The sequence below is a fragment of the Salminus brasiliensis genome, chromosome 2, assembly GCF_030463535.1.
Source record: "Salminus brasiliensis chromosome 2, fSalBra1.hap2, whole genome shotgun sequence".
Taxonomy (NCBI): Eukaryota; Metazoa; Chordata; class Actinopteri; order Characiformes; family Bryconidae; genus Salminus; species Salminus brasiliensis.
In genome coordinates, this window is record NC_132879.1 from 5,974,853 (window position 1) to 5,991,904 (window position 17,052).

Below are 17,052 nucleotides of genomic sequence, written 5' to 3' on the forward strand. Positions count from 1 at the left end.
ATGACGTCATTTATTATTATAAACATTTATTATAGCTAGTTTTACAAAGTTAGTTAAGTAATGTTTGAGTCAATCCTGATGCTTTACATCTCTGCCACATGCTGATATGTGTGGTTTATTAATTGAACAATGGTATCTGGTATCAGCCAATGCGCAAAAGGGCAATTAAGGCAGTTAATACAGCCACACAGTTTAGATAAGACGAGCTGCTGATTAATACTGAAGAAAAATACCTGGATTTTTAGTAACAGTGTCGTCTTGAGGACACCTGATGACGCTCTGAACGCTGTGGGCAAAACAAAGACTCAGAACTGGACTGGGATTACATAGCCTATAGTCCACTGGATCAGATTTTGATGATCTGGAGCTATAGGAATATTAGAGGTTAAATATGGAGACACGTATGAAAGGGGAAGAGGCTTGGGAAGGGAAGAGGACATTTGTGTAACATTAGAATGTGGGTATATTTAAGTGAGGCTATAGTCTCTCGTTAGCTACATTGGCCTCTTACTGCATATCTAAAGCAGGAGGCTTCAGACACCCGGCCCGGCTGAGTGCTATGTTCGGGATATAGGGGGAACTGTGAATTCTGTCAGGCTGTCCTGTTGGTCCTGTCAGAGTGTTTCTGTGACAGTGCTGAGCGAGCAGAAGTGTTACGGCTCCGGCCTGACATGATAACGAATTGTTTAATGTGCTAAAAGTGTGTTTCCTCTGAGCGCGGGGGGGGGGGGGGGGCGCAGAGTGTATGTGATTAAGGCAGCAGTGGTGCAGGGAGGGGAGTAGAGAGGTGGATTAATGATTTGGAGTATCGTGTGTTTTGATAATTAGAGAGAGTGATTTCAGGCTGTCAGTTATGAGAGAGGCGTCAGACACACACACACACACACACACACACACACACACGTGCGTGTGCGATGATTGAACACCCCATAGTTCTGAAGAGCTCTGTATGTGTGTGTGTGTGTGTGTACGCTCACGCTGGAGTACTTCTTGTGTGTTCCCTCTCACCTGCAACTGCTGAGGGTTAGGGAGCTCAAGAGCATTTTTAAATCCACAGTGTGTGTGTGTGTGTGTGTGTGTGTGTGTGTGTGTGTGTGTGCACGCTTGCAATTATTATTATATAAATATGTTTCTGTCTTTATGATCAAATAGCTGTCAAGCACCTCTCTCTCTCTCTCTCTCGCTCTCTCTCTATCTCTCTCTCTCTCTCTCGCTCTCTCTCTATCTCTCTCTCTCTCTCTCCCTCTCTCTCTCTCTCTCTTCCTCTCTTTTTTTTGTTGCTCTTTCCTCTCTCTCTCTCTGTCTTTCTATCTCCTCTCTCTCTGTCTTTCTATCTCCTCTCTCTCTGTCCCTCTCTCTCTCTCTCTCTCTCTCTGTCCCTCTCTCTCTCTCTGTCGCTCTTCCTTTCTTCTCTCTCTTTGACTCTCTCTCTCTCTCTCTCTCTCTCTCTCTCTCTCTGTCGCTCTTCCTTTCTTCTCTCTCTGTCTCTTTCTCTCTGTCTCTCTCTCTCTCTCTCTCTCTTTCTCTCTATCTCTGTCGCTCTTCCTTTCTTCTCTCTCTTTGACTCTCTCTCTCTCTTCCTCTCTCTCTTTTTGTCGCTCTTTCCTCTCTCTCTCTCTCTCTCTCTCTCTGTACCCCCCCCCCGCCTCCTCACTCACACTGAGAAAATGTCCCTCTCTGCTCTGCGTGGTTTATGTGAAGTGATGACCGCTCTAGTCAGAGCATTTATGAAACACTTCTCACCAGGGACTAACCGCCACCACCCACTTTCCTACTGTACCACTCAGTGTGTGTGTGTGTGTGTATAAATGGACACCACTCAGGGCTCACTGATGCTCATGGAGGCCCACCTCACAACTTACAGCTCTTAAAGTAATGTCTTGGCAGATCTGTGCCAGATATCACAGGACAGAGGTTTCAGAGGTGCCTGACTGGTCACATCTGTTTGGTGGCACAGGGGGGAGGACTACTCAGTATTACTAAGGGCTGATCAGGGTATAAAGTATATATGCCCCACAAGGGCCACAAAGTGCAGTAGGGGGGGGAACACCACCCTGAAGGAACCTGGGCAGTGGGGGACATTTGATATTCATACCTGTCTTCATGTGTGTGTGTGTGTGTGACAGTATTTCCATGACGAACCATTGCAGGTTAATAAACCCCCTCATAGGAAAGCTTCTCTGGTGAACCCCTTCACACTCCAAGGCTTATCACACGCTACGGTGTATTACTCAGTAACTACAGGGACTTCTGTACGAACTGGTGGGGCTATTCTCTGGTAGTAGACATGTGTAATAACACTTTCGGTGTTGCCCACTGGCCTTTTAATGGTTAACCCATGGCTGGCTTTACTGACTCAACCCTTTACCCTGCATAGTGTTAATATCATATATCTTACATATATCTTACAGAGCACTTTCATAGTACCTACTAATGAATAATGGTAGATTCTGAATAATGATCTTTAATATAATAAAAATACAAAGTAAAACGTCCCATTAACCTCCCACAAACCAATGCAATCATCCAATTTGTCCCAACAGGTCATAAACCCGAAGAAGAAAGGCAAGAAGAAGAAATATCTGAACTCTGGAACGGTAAGTCCAGCAGTCCAGCACGCCTCATGCTATGTCCACTTCAGCGAGTTTATAATGCAGCCAGCTGCTGGAAAGTGACGCTCGCCCGGGGCTCTCTCTCACAGCCGGCCATTTAAAATCCTCTGTGTCAAATGAATGAAGCCCTAATTGGATTTTACAGTAAATGTATGTCATGTACTGTAAAATCCAATAAGGTGTTTATTAATTTGATGGTGGCGTCTCGCTTATTGGCCAGTGCAGGCAGCTCAGTGTAAAAATGAACCCCAGTCTTCCTGCTTTTCTTCCCATCTGCAGGTAACACTCCTGTCCTTCCTGGTGGATATTGAAGTCACCTTCCTGGACTACATTAAGGGCGGGTGAGTGGCGCCTTTCACTCCTCATATTTTGAGATAGAGGTGCCTGTTTTAGCTGAGGTGGCACATTTCCCTCCCATGTTACAGATGTGTTGTTTTCAGAGATTAACTAAACCCCCTGTTGGTTTATTCAGTATTTTTGGTTTGCTGAAGGGATGTACCGATCCGATCCGGTGACTTGGGGGATTGGGGGGCAGATCCAGGTATTTTTTAATGGATTGGGTATCAGCTTTCCAATCCACCTCCGGGTTTGCTGTAGCGAAGGGCCCGATTCCCATGCTGTTTGACATGAGCAGGCGGATCTTGAGAGAGATTTGATTGCTGGTTCGAATCCCGGGTCATGCTGTTTGCCATCAGCAGGCGGATCTTGATAGAGCACTATTTGATTACTGGTTCGAATCCTGGGTCATGCTCTTTACCATCAGCAGGTGGATCTTGAGAGAGCACTATTTGATTACTGGTTCGAATCCCGGGTCATGCTCTTTACCATCAGCAGGTGGATCTTGAGAGAACACTATTTGATTACTGGTTCGAATCCCGGGTCATGCTCTTTACCATCAGCAGGTGGATCTTGAGAGAGCACTATTTGATTGCTGGTTCGAATCCCGGGTCATGCTCTTTACCATCAGCAGGTGGATCTTGAGAGAGCACTATTTGATTGCTGGTTCGAATCCCGGGTCATGCTGTTTGCCATCAGCAGGCGGATCTTGAGAGAGCACTATTTGATTACTGGTTCGAATCCCGGGTCATGCTCTTTACCATCAGCAGGTGGATCTTGAGAGAGCACTATTTGATTGCTGGTTCGAATCCCGGGTCATGCTCTTTACCATCAGCAGGTGGATCTTGAGAGAGCACTATTTGATTGCTGGTTCGAATCCCGGGTCATGCTGTTTGCCATCAGCAGGCGGAGCTTGAGAGAGCACTATTTAATTACTGGTTCGAATCCCGGGTCATGCTCTTTACCATCAGCAGGCGGAGCTTGAGAGAGTATTATTTGATTACTGGTTCGAATTCCAGGTCATGCCGCTTGCCATCAGCAGGCAGAGCTTGAGAGAGCAAGGCCAATTGTAGTCTCTCGGGCTCTGGCTGCTGATGGCAAGCAGCATTCAGCAGAATTCAAACCAGCGATCCTCGAATCCTTGGCAGCGCCTTAGTCCTCTGGTACATAACATGTAGTTTTGATCTTTAGGTAGTGTGGTAACGCCACAGAGCAGCCTTAGCGACGAGGAATGGTATAATAGACTAAACGTATTAATGGTCATTGCTGTATACAGTATATATTGGCAAGTCGGTGGCACCCATGACGTCTCCTGCTCCTAGGCAGCAAAGAATGATAAACTAACATCACAGCACCGCAGATGACGGGGAGTTTGACGCATTGGCTTCCACTGAAAAGCTTCACATTCAGAGGTTTTATGTAGTGATGTGAAACACAGCGCTAATGTTCCACAGTGATGGGGGAGACGGAGGGAGAGCAGCAGGCTTTCTGAATGTCAGACGGGTCCTACTGAGAGACTGGAGCTGAATGAATGCCCTCGGCAAAGACCCTCTTCTCTGGGGGGCCAAGTCCATTCATACCAGTGAGAGAGAGAGAGAGAGAGAGAGAGAGACAGAAAGAGAGGCATAAAGAGAGGAAAGGGAGAAAGGGAGGCATAGAGGAAGAAACCGCAAGGCAGGAGTAGAGAGCATGGAGGTAGTGCAAGAAGGAGAGCATGGAGGAAGTAAGCGAGTGAGAGAGGAGTAGCAAAAGTCAGTGTGAGAGAGAGAGAGAGAGAGAGAGAGAGGAAGGCAAAGGCATTGGAGGAGAGACTGTAGCTGATCTTGGCTCAGATGTGTGTGCATGTGTGTGTGTGTGTGTGTGTGTTTGTGTGTGTGTGTGTGTGTGTGTGGTTGTCTGTCGTGCTCAGAGCAGTAGACAGGTGTCACCCATGTGTGCTGGATGCCCCGCCCACACTAAGCACTGTTTTGACCAGGTCTCCCAGTGTGCGGGTCTCCCAGTGTCTGAGTCTTTAAGTCTCCGGGTCTCCGGACGTCCGTTATAACAGCAGGATCTTCTCTCCTTTTAGCTTCACTCTCCGCTGTAATGGTCAGCAGCTCTGACTAGATTCAGCTCCTCATGGTCAGCAGCTCACTGTCCCCCAGTGTAGGTCTGTAGGTCGTCTCCATCTTTCTGTCCCTTTCCTTTCTCTCTATCTCTCTCTCTCTCTCTCTCTCTCTCTCAGGGCTGGTCAGTGGTTGGTCAGTCACTCCAGCTCCATGTTAAGTGAGGTGCGTCTTCACACTAATAGCATTCAGTTGCAGCATTCCCAGGGACATTCTCTGAACCGCTGAGAGGCAGAAGTCTGCACAGTCTATCGACAGCTAGGCGAGCGATTCGTCAGGCGAATGCCCACATGGATGTTTGTCCAGACAGGTGTTGTGATCACTGCCTGATTATTGATGAGTCTGGATTTGGAGTTGTGGGCGCAGGTATGGATGGATTTATATTACATCCTACAGCTGAAGAGTGAGCGACCCCGAGAGTCCAGGATGAACGCCCTCCTTCAGTCGATTATTATGGACTGGATGCCTCACTTCGCATTTTTCTGGCACTGTAATTTGCTGTGAGCTGGAACACAGCCTGTTATATCCTCTTTAAAGCGTCTGTAGCCCGAGCTGAAGCATTATGGGATGTCACGGTCAGTATTTCACACTCGTAGTCGTAACAAGCGGAGAAATTCTCCAATCTCAAATCCAGTTTTTTTCCATCTGCAGGTTAACACTGCCCCATCAGGCCTTCCTGTTTTTAGGGTCCTGACCTTGTAGGGCTGTGGTGGTGATGGGATTCCCAGGCATGTGAAGAAATTAGGACACCCCATTAAAACCTTTTAATTACTACTTAAAGCAACAGTATGTAGTATTTTTACCTCAAAATAGCAGCTGGCTGTGCACTGACTGTAACAGAGAGAGTAGCCACACTATCACTGCCACTCTGGCCGGAGCAGGCTGCTAACTGCACCATTTGACTTTGGTGAAGCAGGCAGGACAACACTCACTAACTTACCTGTAATATTGCTATACTGCCTCAGCCCACATTTGCCCACATGGGATTTTAAAAGATTATAATTCAGATGTTCCATTGTCCGCTAAATCCTTTACAAGTGGAGAACATTTACAAAAAATGCCAACATTGCCAGATCTGGACGTCCTAACAGGACACAAATCAAATCAAAATCAAATTTTATTTGTCAAATACATAGTAATACACAATATAACTTGCAGTGAAATGCTATTTTGACAGTCTGCCCACATCAAAGCTATTCAATAAGATCTAAATTTAAACTAAACCTTAACTTAATGAAATAAAGTGCAAAAGTGCAAAATAAATAAAAAAAATAAATAAAAATAAAAAAATAAAAAAATTAATTTAAATAAATAAAATAAAAGTTTACATTTAAGTTAAAGTTAAAAAATAAAATATAAAAATATGAAAATATAGAAATATAGAAATATAAAAAGCAAAAATATATACAGATGGAATAGTGCGTGTCTGTATATATATATATATATGTATACATATGTACATATTTATCTGTATGTGAGTGTATGTGTGAGTTAAAAAGAAATATTTGCATTATTGTCCGTAGTGAGCCATAGTTGTTGAGTAAAGAAGTCTCCAGCAGTCCTAAAATGTCATCACAGGACCCACAGGTAGATCTTTCCACTGGGAAAGACTCAAGATTCTTCTGTCCAAAGCTTGTTGTTCCTGAAGTCCTCCACCGTGTGACTTTGGTAGAACAGGCAGGACAACACTCACTTTTTGGTTGGTGTGGCGCAACAGATAACACCACTACCTGCCACGGAGTTACAACACCATGTGGGAGACCAGGGTTCGATTCCCAGTCTGGGTGACTATGCTGCGCTACACCAATAAGAGTCCTTGGGCAAGACTCCTAACACTACATTGGCCCACCTCTGTAATACGAGTAACCTTGTAAGTTGCACAGTCGGGAAATTACACTTCCCGACTGTAGGGGAAGACATTTAGACTTACTTAATAAGTCTGTCTGTCGCATTACAGAGATTTAAAAAGAAAGATGTGGTGGAGGTGATAAAATAAAATAATAATATAGAGCAAAATTAGATCAGCAGGTTGAAACAGTCACAACCATAAGAGAGAGAGAGAGAGAGAGAGAGAGAGAGAGAAACGAAAAGCATGGGGATCCCTCTGGGGCGTCCCTCCCCTTCACCAACACAGACTTTATACCTTTAAGTAAATTAGATGTAATGATTTTTATTCATTACGTGAAAAGGTGTCTACAATTGATCATTAAATCTCATCAAAACTTAATATTATTGATTAACTGCTGGATAGTGACTATCAAAATGACGGCATCAGCAGTGTCCGATTATGGACATGTTGTCCAGCTCTGACGACTGTGACATGGTCCACTTTGGCAGTTCCCATAGCTTGAAGATGAACACAACCAGTTCTTACCTAACACCACTGTGTCCTTCTCAACCCTCTGGAGTCTCAACCCTATGGAGGTGCTGTTGTGTCAAACTCAGTGTTTCTTAAAGTTTCTATTAATATCTTTGTGATAACGCAGCGCAGACATACAATTCAAACATTTCCTGGATCTTTCCATTGTACCTCATTGATAGATCATACGTGGCATAATCACCTTCGAGTCATGAGGCTGTGAAGATGGGTCAAGATATTCGTCTCTGGCTCTCGCCCAGACCAATGGACACTCAGAAACTTGTTCTCTGCCTTTTACTCATACATTCCACTCTTTATGTGAAGCTGAGACTCCAGTTTCAAGCACCCAATCAATCCGCCCACATGAGTATAGGCATGTTTCCACAAGAAATATGAAGGATTTCAAAATCTGACTTACATTTTTCAAGTTTAGTGTCGGGATATCTCTACACACACTGCTCCGGGCCACATCTGGTCTCATTATCATGAGGGCTGAGATAGTTCTGAACATTTCTCATGTCAGGCATGTGGGTATCATCTGATATGCAAGTGCCTTTAAAGGCGAATGTAAAAAGACTGAGAAATTGAGAAATTACCCCCAAACAACCAGTCTGAGAGTGGGTCAGTGTGTTTCAGTGTGTTAAAGTCTCTGAAATGGTGAAAGACAAGAAACGAGTGGTCTTCTTTACACATTGTGTGGTTCTCTGAGTTCCCACATGCGTCTCTCAGCTTGTCCAGAAATGCACGTTCTTTAGGGGTGGCTAAAGTGTGAATTACACTTCCCGACTGTAGGGGGAGACATTTAGACTTACTTAATAAGTCTGTCTGTCGCATTACAGAGATTTAAAAAGAAAGATGTGGTGGAGGTGATAAAATAAAATAATAATATAGAGCAAAATTAGATCAGCAGGTTGAAACAGTCACAACCATAAGAGAGAGAGAGAGAGAGAGAGAGAGAGAAACGAAAAGCATGGGGATCCCTCTGGGGCGTCCCTCCCCTTCACCAACACAGACTTTATACCTTTAAGTAAATTAGATGTAATGATTTTTATTCGTTACGTGAAAAGGTGTCTACAATTGATCATTAAATCTCATCAAAACTTAATATTATTGATTAACTGCTGGATAGTGACTATCAAAATGACGGCATCAGCAGTGTCCGATTATGGACATGTTGTCCAGCTCTGACGACTGTGACATGGTCCACTTTGGCAGTTCCCATAGCTTGAAGATGAACACAACCAGTTCTTACCTAACACCACTGTGTCCTTCTCAACCCTCTGGAGTCTCAACCCTATGGAGGTGCTGTTGCGTCAAACTCAGTGTTTCTTAATGTTTCTATTAATATCTTTGTGATAACGCAGCGCAGACATACAATTCAAACATTTCCTGGATCTTTCCATTGTACCTCATTGATAGATCATACGTGGCATAATCACCTTCGAGTCACGAGGCTGTGAAGATGGGTCAAGATATTCGTCTCTGGCTCTCGCCCAGACCAATGGACACTCAGAAACTTGTCTTCTGCCTTTTACTCATACATTCCACTCTTTATGTGAAGCTGAGACTCCAGTTTCAAGCACCCAATCAATCCGCCCACATGAGTATAGGCATGTTTCCACAGGAAATATGAAGGATTTCAAAATCTGACTTACATTTTTCAAGTTTAGTGTCGGGATATCTGGTCTCATTATCATGAGGGCTGAGATAGTTCTGAACATTTCTGATGTCAGGCATGTGGGTATCATCTGATATGCAAGTGCCTTTAAAGGCGAATGTGAAAAGACATGCAGAAATTGAGAAATTACCCCCAAACAACCAGTCTGAGAGTGGGTCAGTGTGTTTCAGTATGTTAAAGTCTCTGAAATGGTGAAAGACAAGAAACGAGTGGTCTTCTTTACACATTGTGTGGTTCTCTGAGTTCCCTTATCATCTCCTCCCACATTTCCATCTATGCTGATGGTCCAAACTCTCAAAAGAATAGGAGTCAAATGCAGTGTGACTCTTTATGTATTCATGCTGTTAATTATGTAATTATGTAAATTGCCTTTAAATGACTATGGCAAAGCAATTGTAAGACGGCTAGGCTACTAGACCCTTCTTGTATTACTGGGGGAAACTATTACTGAGGCTCATTTAAGACACACAGGTATCAGGATCGCATTACATAACCTGCAGTTCTTCCTTGCAGCTGAAATCTCCTCCTGTTTGTTTTCATGCTTGTTAATTAACGCCGCACTCGCCGCACTTATCCCTTAATGCGCTCCTCCTGGTGTTGGACTCCTCGTTGGGTTTTTGTGAAGCCAGCTCGTGAAGTATTGGTTATTCTTGAATCAGTACTGGCGACTTTCATCGCATGAACAGACAGGGGGGAAAGTTATGCTGTGCAGTGAGAGCCTCAAATGGATGTTTTTGAGGAACACATGCGTTACGAACTGGCAATTGTGGGTATGTGGCTCATCTTCCCAGAGAAAGAGCTTCACCTGTTGAGACAGTCCGCCAATACAGCGCCAGTCTTTTCAGTAACACTGAAGCGCTCCTCTGTAGATGATTAATAAAGTTTTAACAGAGTATCAGAAGCACATCCACAGCATAACAGTGCAGCAGCAGCAGTGAAGCATCTGAACACACTGAGGTAAACATCCTGAAGATGTTCTGTTGATGCTTTAGTGACATTCAGGAGATTTACTGTTCATCTGTTACATCGAGTAGATTTAATATCTTATGTCCAAAAACCACAACCTAACCCAGCCTTAACCCAAAACCTAACCCTAACTCAGGGCCTAATCCTAACCTTAACCTTAACCTCAACCTAAAACCTAATCCCAACCTTAACCTCAACCTGAAACCTAATGCTAACCTTAACCTCAACCTAAAACCTGATCTTAATCTGAACCCCAACCCAAAATCTAACACGTACCCTCATCCTGGCCCTGATCCTAACCCTTACCTTAACCAAAAAACTAACCCTAACCCTGATCCTAATCTAACCTTAACCTCAACCTTAAACCTAATCCTAACCTGAACCTCAACCCAAAATCTAACACTATCCCTCATCCTGGCCCTTACCCTAACCTTTACCTTAACCCTGGGCCTAATCCTAACCCTCATCCTGGCCCTGATCCTAACCTGAACCTCAACCCAAAATCTAATCCTAATCCTCATCCTGGGCCTAATCCTAACCCCACCCTCAACCCTAAACCTAATCATATCCCTCACCATGGCCTCTTAATCTCAGTCTAATCCAGTTAGTCTTCAGTTCCTGACTGGTGTCAGCAGCAGCAGGTCTACAGCAGCTGGTTGGGGGTGTTGAGCTGGTCAGTATTAGAGCTGTTAGATGATCAGTGGTTTGTCAGGTGAACGTCTGCAGATCTGAACCTGGAGTCTCCAAATAAAGTGAAGAACATCTGAACAACAGTCTTCAGTAAAAGATGGTCTTAATGATCTACTGAATGTTCAGATGCTGCTCCATCACTGAGGTCTGATTAATGAGTGACTGTTTCATCTAAAGAGGACCACTCCACATGTCTCACTGTCTTTAGGGCTCCACCTTAAAGCAGCCAATTGAAAGCAGTAGTATTCCTCAGCAGAGAGGGGACAAACGCTTACCCTAACCCTTCTCCTACACCTACTCCTAACACCAGTCACCCGACTTCGCTCCATCAGACACACGTTTTTGCACTGGGCTGTCTAATACTCGGTGGAGCCGTAGCCGAGCTAGCCAAGCAAAGCCCAACCCATCCCCGCCCCTCCGTATTATTGTGAGACTATGAAAAAAGTGAATACCACCCAACCCTAGGCTTGCCCCAGTTGGACCTCCTGCATGTGGACGGCAGGACGGCCGCTGTAACAGAACAGTCACTGCCAGACCTTCAAGTCTTAGAACATCTCCATTCTCCCGACCTACTCCTCATCGCAGTGTTTCTGAGCACTGCTAAAAGTTTGGACTTTCACTGTAACTTTCCTGTACAGTTCGACCAACTCGGGATCAAAGAACTCGGCAAATGAAGAATTGATAGGCAAGGATTTGCGCAGCTGGTGCCGAGAGCAGCCTCTGTTCTCAGTTCTTTTATGAACAGACTTTGACCAGAACCATTTATGCTCATATATCTCCTATCTCTGCTCTCTGTGTTTTCCCTGCCTCGCTCTCGCGCCCCGTCTCTCGGTGCTCTGTCTTCCTGACGCTCCGCTGTGCCGTGATTGACACTGCGTGTGAAGTGCGCCTCATTATCCGGATGGGCCGAGCGAGTGCTATTCAGCGGCAGTCCTCCAGAGAGCCAGTCATTGTGGAGAAGCATAATCCAATCAGCTAATTGCCATTAGGGAGCTCTCCAAGAGAACAACTCCGCCACGCTAAATTACAGCATTGTGTGGTGGTGTATCTCCAAGTGTGTGTGTATGTGTCTGCGTGTGTGTGTATGTGTGTGTGTGTGTGTGTGTGTGATATCTTTTTTCGCAAACCAGCAGCCAGCACACAAAAGAGCATCCGACCACACGCTTCACCTTCTCTTAACCCTCGTAGGTCCTCTTAGCAAACAATTGTTTAGACTCAAACCTACCATAACATTAAAACCACCTGCCTAATATTGCGTAGGTACCACTCGTGACCTGTCAAAGACTCCACAAGACAACGGCAGGATTCACTTTTTTTAGCAGTTTGTGCTTTCTAGGCGACTATAAAGCCCTATTCGGACGGGATTAGATTTATGTGGAGAGGTGGGGCAATATTCATTATAAATAATTATTACCAGAGTTTCTCAGTGATTTTAGTCCCGTCCAAATGTGCCGTGTCAGTCATCTTTAAAGTTTCCAGCACCTTTTAGCTTCTGTAAAACAAGCCGTATAAATAACCTCAAAATATTGCGCCATGTCCTGTGGAGAAGGAGTTTTTCGTGGTTTTTCTGAAGTATAGAGGAACAAGAGGAGGCAAGGATACTGCAAAGGACTCCCCAGAGGCCGTGATGCTGCGGGAAGCTTTAGGAAAGTCATTGTGGGGTGTGGCCTGTAGCCGACATACTTGCTGTTAGCATGTAGCTGCTCATTTTCTCACTAAAATTCCTTTATTACTATAAGCAGGTTATAAGAGTGGTCGAGAAGCCACTCCCATCTCAGTCATTTGTGCTGTGATTTCTTATCCTGTGCTGTAGTACAATTACATTACTCCAACTCTCCATGTAAAACTAAGGGCCATAACCCTGTCTTTTGTTCAATAGCTGTCTTTCTATGGAACATTTGCATTTGCTTTAACATCATTTAGCTGACGCTCTCATCCAGAGCAACTTACAAGGTTAACTCGTATTACAGAGGTGGGCCAATGTAGTGTTAGGGGTCTTGCCCAAGCACAGCCTAGTCACCCAGACCGGGAATTGAACCCCAGCCTCAGGTAGTGGCAGGTAGTGATGTTATCTATTGCGCCACACCAACCACCTACTTTTGGTAGGTGCTGAGTACTGCATACCAGGAACCCCCATAAGACCTGCCTGATGCCTGATTCCTGACAATTTCGTTCTTGTGAAAGTGGTGAAATCTTACCCCTGCCCATTTGTCCTGCTTTTAACACCTTACAATGGTGCTGCCTAGTATATCCTGTAACCAGACGATGAGTGTTGTTCACCTAACTTTACTTCATGTCAGTGGTTTTAATATTATGATATGGAGGCACTTGCAGTTCCTTCAGGTCAGACGTTTTGCTGGGGGACGTTTGTCGTTCACTGCACTGGGCTAATAAGAATCTAAGCTTTGACCAGAGCCGGACTGTGATGTCCAAATAACTGGGTCAGAACAGCCCCCAAACATCAGGCAGGTCTTGTGGGGTGTTCATGGTATGCAGTAGCCAGTACCTACCAAAGGTGGCCCTAAAAAGGACAGACGGTGAACCGGCAACAGAGTCATGGGCACCTAAGGCTCACTGTCGCTCATGTAGGCCTCACCTCACAACTTCCAGGATTTAAAGGATCTGCTGCTAATGCCTTGGTGCCAGATACCACAGGATGCCTTCAGAGGTCTTGTGGGGTCCTTGCCTTGAATGGTCAGGTCTGATGTGGTGGCACAAGAAGGGGGGGGTGGCTAATGTTATGGCTGATCAGCGTGTAGCATGACCAGCAGATTAAAACCCATGTTGAAAGGATCTGCTGTATTAGCACTGGCTATAATGCTGTCAGTAAATCATTCTTATTACTCCACGTGTAATTCTCTCTTCTTTATTACTAATCTCAGTAATGTCTATCAAGAGGCTCAGAGTGGCAAATGTAATGTAATGTAATCCTAATTATCAGTGTAATTATCATGTGCTGACTACTAATCACCCACATGGGCAGAGTTTGACTTTAATAAAGCAAGGAGTCTCGTTACATAGACTCCGAAATTCAGTTTAAAGCACAGTACTCTACTTTACTTTGAGACTGGACTTGTGAAACAACTCTAAAGTGGACAGCAGTGCCCTGGAAGGACGTCAGGACGCCAGAAATGTGGTAGCCTTTACCAATACCATTAAATTTCTTCAATTCTCAGTTCCACCAGAAGACTCCGGAGACATGAGAACAGTAGAGTGTAAATTTCTCCACACATAATGAGATGGGAGCAGTGGTAGCAGGGTAAAGTCTTTGGCGTAGGCCCTGTCGTCAGCCCAGGTCTTGCAACATCGGGACTCTCGCAGATCCAGGGGGCAAGGTAGCCTTTGGGACCTAACTGGTGGTGGTGGAGAGGACGGAGGGAGAGACGTGGCGTCACTTCTGAAAGCAGTAAAATAGTGTGTAATTAGAGGTTGTTTAACACAGGTGGAGCACAGCTGGTGATGGGCTGAAGAAAGGTGGCGCTGCATTAGAGTCTCCTGGTGCCAATAGTTACATTTCAATACCACAGCAAAAAATCTAACCAGTTAAATGAACATGTATTATAAATATAATAACAAAAACTCTTTTACTTGAAAAACCTCTACAGTTTTATCAGCAACAGACGTGGGATGAAGCCTTTAGTTAATGAAGTGCTACCTTCTCTTCAAGTAAAACAAAAACTAACTTAGGACCCTGGACAATTTAGTGGGATGTTTTGATAGTTACCGGACATACCTGTATTTACCTAACATTTACACAGTATTTATAGGAGATTTTAAGGAGATCCCAGGCTACTAGGTCTTCATTTGAGGTATTGAGGTAGAAAAAGAGATAGCAAGACACTCAGATGCAAAACATAGATAAATTATGTAAAAAAATATATATATATTAAGATTACATAAATTAAGTAAAAAAGCAATAACAATATTATTTACAGGTTATTGCAAATGGCTCTTAATTGCACATGTGTGGGGGAGGGGGGGGGATTGCACATTGTATTTTTACATTGAGGGATCTCTGTTCCCTGAACATGTGTGTGTAGTTAAGTGTGTGTGTGTGTGGTCCGCTGTGAGCAGTGCTGGTTGTGGAGTCTGACGGCAGCAGGAAGGAAGGACCTGCGATACCACTCCTTCACACACTTGGGGTGAAGCAGCCTGTCACTAAAGGAGCTGCCCAGTGCTGCCAGAGTCTCATGCATGGGGTGGAAGCTGTTCTCCAGCATGGAGTCTTTAATGATATGGCAATTCTTCACGAGGAGACACAGGTTTAAATACTAAACAGAACAACAGACACAGTTGTTGGTATTCAGGTGACGTTGAGTGTGGGAACTGTTCAGGATTGGGTGGTCGCAGGCATGTGACCGTTGTGGAAGATCAGGGGGAGCCATAGGAAGTGTAGTCTTGTGCGACAGGAGGCCAACCCGGGAGTGTGACACACATAAAACTGAAACCTTAATATCCTATAGTTATGATTGATTTGTTATTGATGCATTTATTAGTGTTATCTGGGCTGAGGATGTTGACTCTGTGAGCACAGGGGCGGAGCAGCTTTCCCTTCTGTTTTTTTCTTACATGGCAGACCAGCTGTGATCGTACCGTCATCCCCGGCACGGTAAAGCAGAAGCGCTGAGTGTTTGCAGGGCTGTTAGGTTAGCTCTCAGGCTAACTAACGTCTTACCTGACATCCTCACAATCAGCCGATGCCTCCGCTTTACTGGAGCTTCATTTACAGAGTTTATCCCCCTACTGCAAGTGATAGGGGGAGTCCTAGTGAGTCAGTGGGTGGGTGGGCTAGGGTGGGCTCAGCTAAAATTGGGGGAAAAAAGAAATGCAAACAACAATTAAATGTAAAAAGCATTTATATTGGTTCATTCATCAAGAAATTGTGATACAACATACAACAGAACATCTGCCAGATTCACATCATGTCAAAAAGAGAAAAACAACCAAAAATGGAGATACAAGGTTTTCACATGACAGCATCAATAAACAACAGTAAGCTTCTAGTACTCTAGTACAGAAGCAGACTTCGCACATCAAGCATCTCCTGACTGATGGACTACGTTAGGCGTAAGAGGACCATTCATTCCTGGTGAAATCTGGAGGGATGTGGCCTCCCTTTGTGTCTGAGTGAGATTTACAGTACTAGTGAAGAATTGCTGTCAGTCCAGAAACTGAATGGAAACAGATATTTGTTGTTTCACTGTGATGGATGACGTGACAGGGATGACATGATGATGATAAGGATTGATGAAATGATCCGAACATCTTACATGACACATCGCTCTGCTGTTCACACTGTACAGACTGCAGAGAAGCATCTCCAGCTTTGGGGAAACAGACCTGTTTGTTTGTGTAGTGTTCGATGAAGGAAATACATGATCTGAGGGAGGAGAACTGTCTGCCATGATAAATATTGAAAAATATTTAATAGTACATGAAAAATATTTAATAGTATTGATCATGTGTAGAGAATCATAAAAATCATAAAAATCACTTGAGGTAAACGATTCAGTTTCATTATGATTCATTAAGAAACGATTCAGCATGTAAAGAAATCATACATTAAAGCAACAGTATATGAGAAGTGGTATTCTTGCTCCTGAGCCCCCCTAGAGTGTTATTCATGTTTACATTATTGCAGTAAAAAAGAAAATACAAATGTAGTACAACTGTAGAGTACTGAGCGCCCCCTTATGGACACATGTAAACATGCATTTGTTGACAAGCCGAGAGATAAAGCAGCGGTATCTGAAGATACAGAAGCGTGTGGACTGAGGTGGGAGAGGGATACTACCGAAAGTGCAGCTTTCCCCAGCTCCAACACAACAGCTAACAGACGCCTCTGCAATCAACCCACCCCTGAGACAGCAAGGCCAATTGTGCTCTTTCTGACTCCGGCTGCTGATGGCAAGCAGCATGACTCAGGATGCCCCAAATTTGGTATTGTCCAGTTCCACTCACCAGCTAGATATCCTCTATCACACAATGCCATCATCACTGAGAGGGTGAAGGCCAAGGTCATACTTTCCTCCATTTGCGACGCATTAAGCGCAACGGCATTTTGGGAACTGCTGCTAAGCACTTAGAGGAGCACTGGCTAGCATCACGAGGTCCATCTAATCATTTTACACCACTGATTTCCACTAAAGCACCACACTCTGCAGTGCAATTAAAGAGTTCCCCAACAGCCAGTCTGCTAATTGACCGAAATGTCCTAGAAGTGGCAGGAGGTGTGGACACTGTCCCCTCTGCCTGGATGTCTGCTCAGTCGCCCAGCCACAACATCTGTTGGCCGCAGAGCTCGTG

General features: G+C 44.6%; 1 protein-coding gene across 2 annotated transcripts in view; it reads left to right on the plus strand.

The window, feature by feature from the left end:
* LOC140550301 (copine-8) overlaps positions 1-17,052 on the plus strand; it is a 168,308-nt gene that overhangs the window by 113,575 nt on the left and 37,681 nt on the right. For both annotated transcript variants that reach the window (XM_072674217.1, XM_072674218.1), the window contains 2 exons: positions 2,544-2,597; positions 2,892-2,953. In XM_072674217.1, the coding sequence (XP_072530318.1) occupies positions 2,544-2,597; positions 2,892-2,953 (116 nt within the window). The remainder of the gene's footprint in view (positions 1-2,543; positions 2,598-2,891; positions 2,954-17,052) is intronic.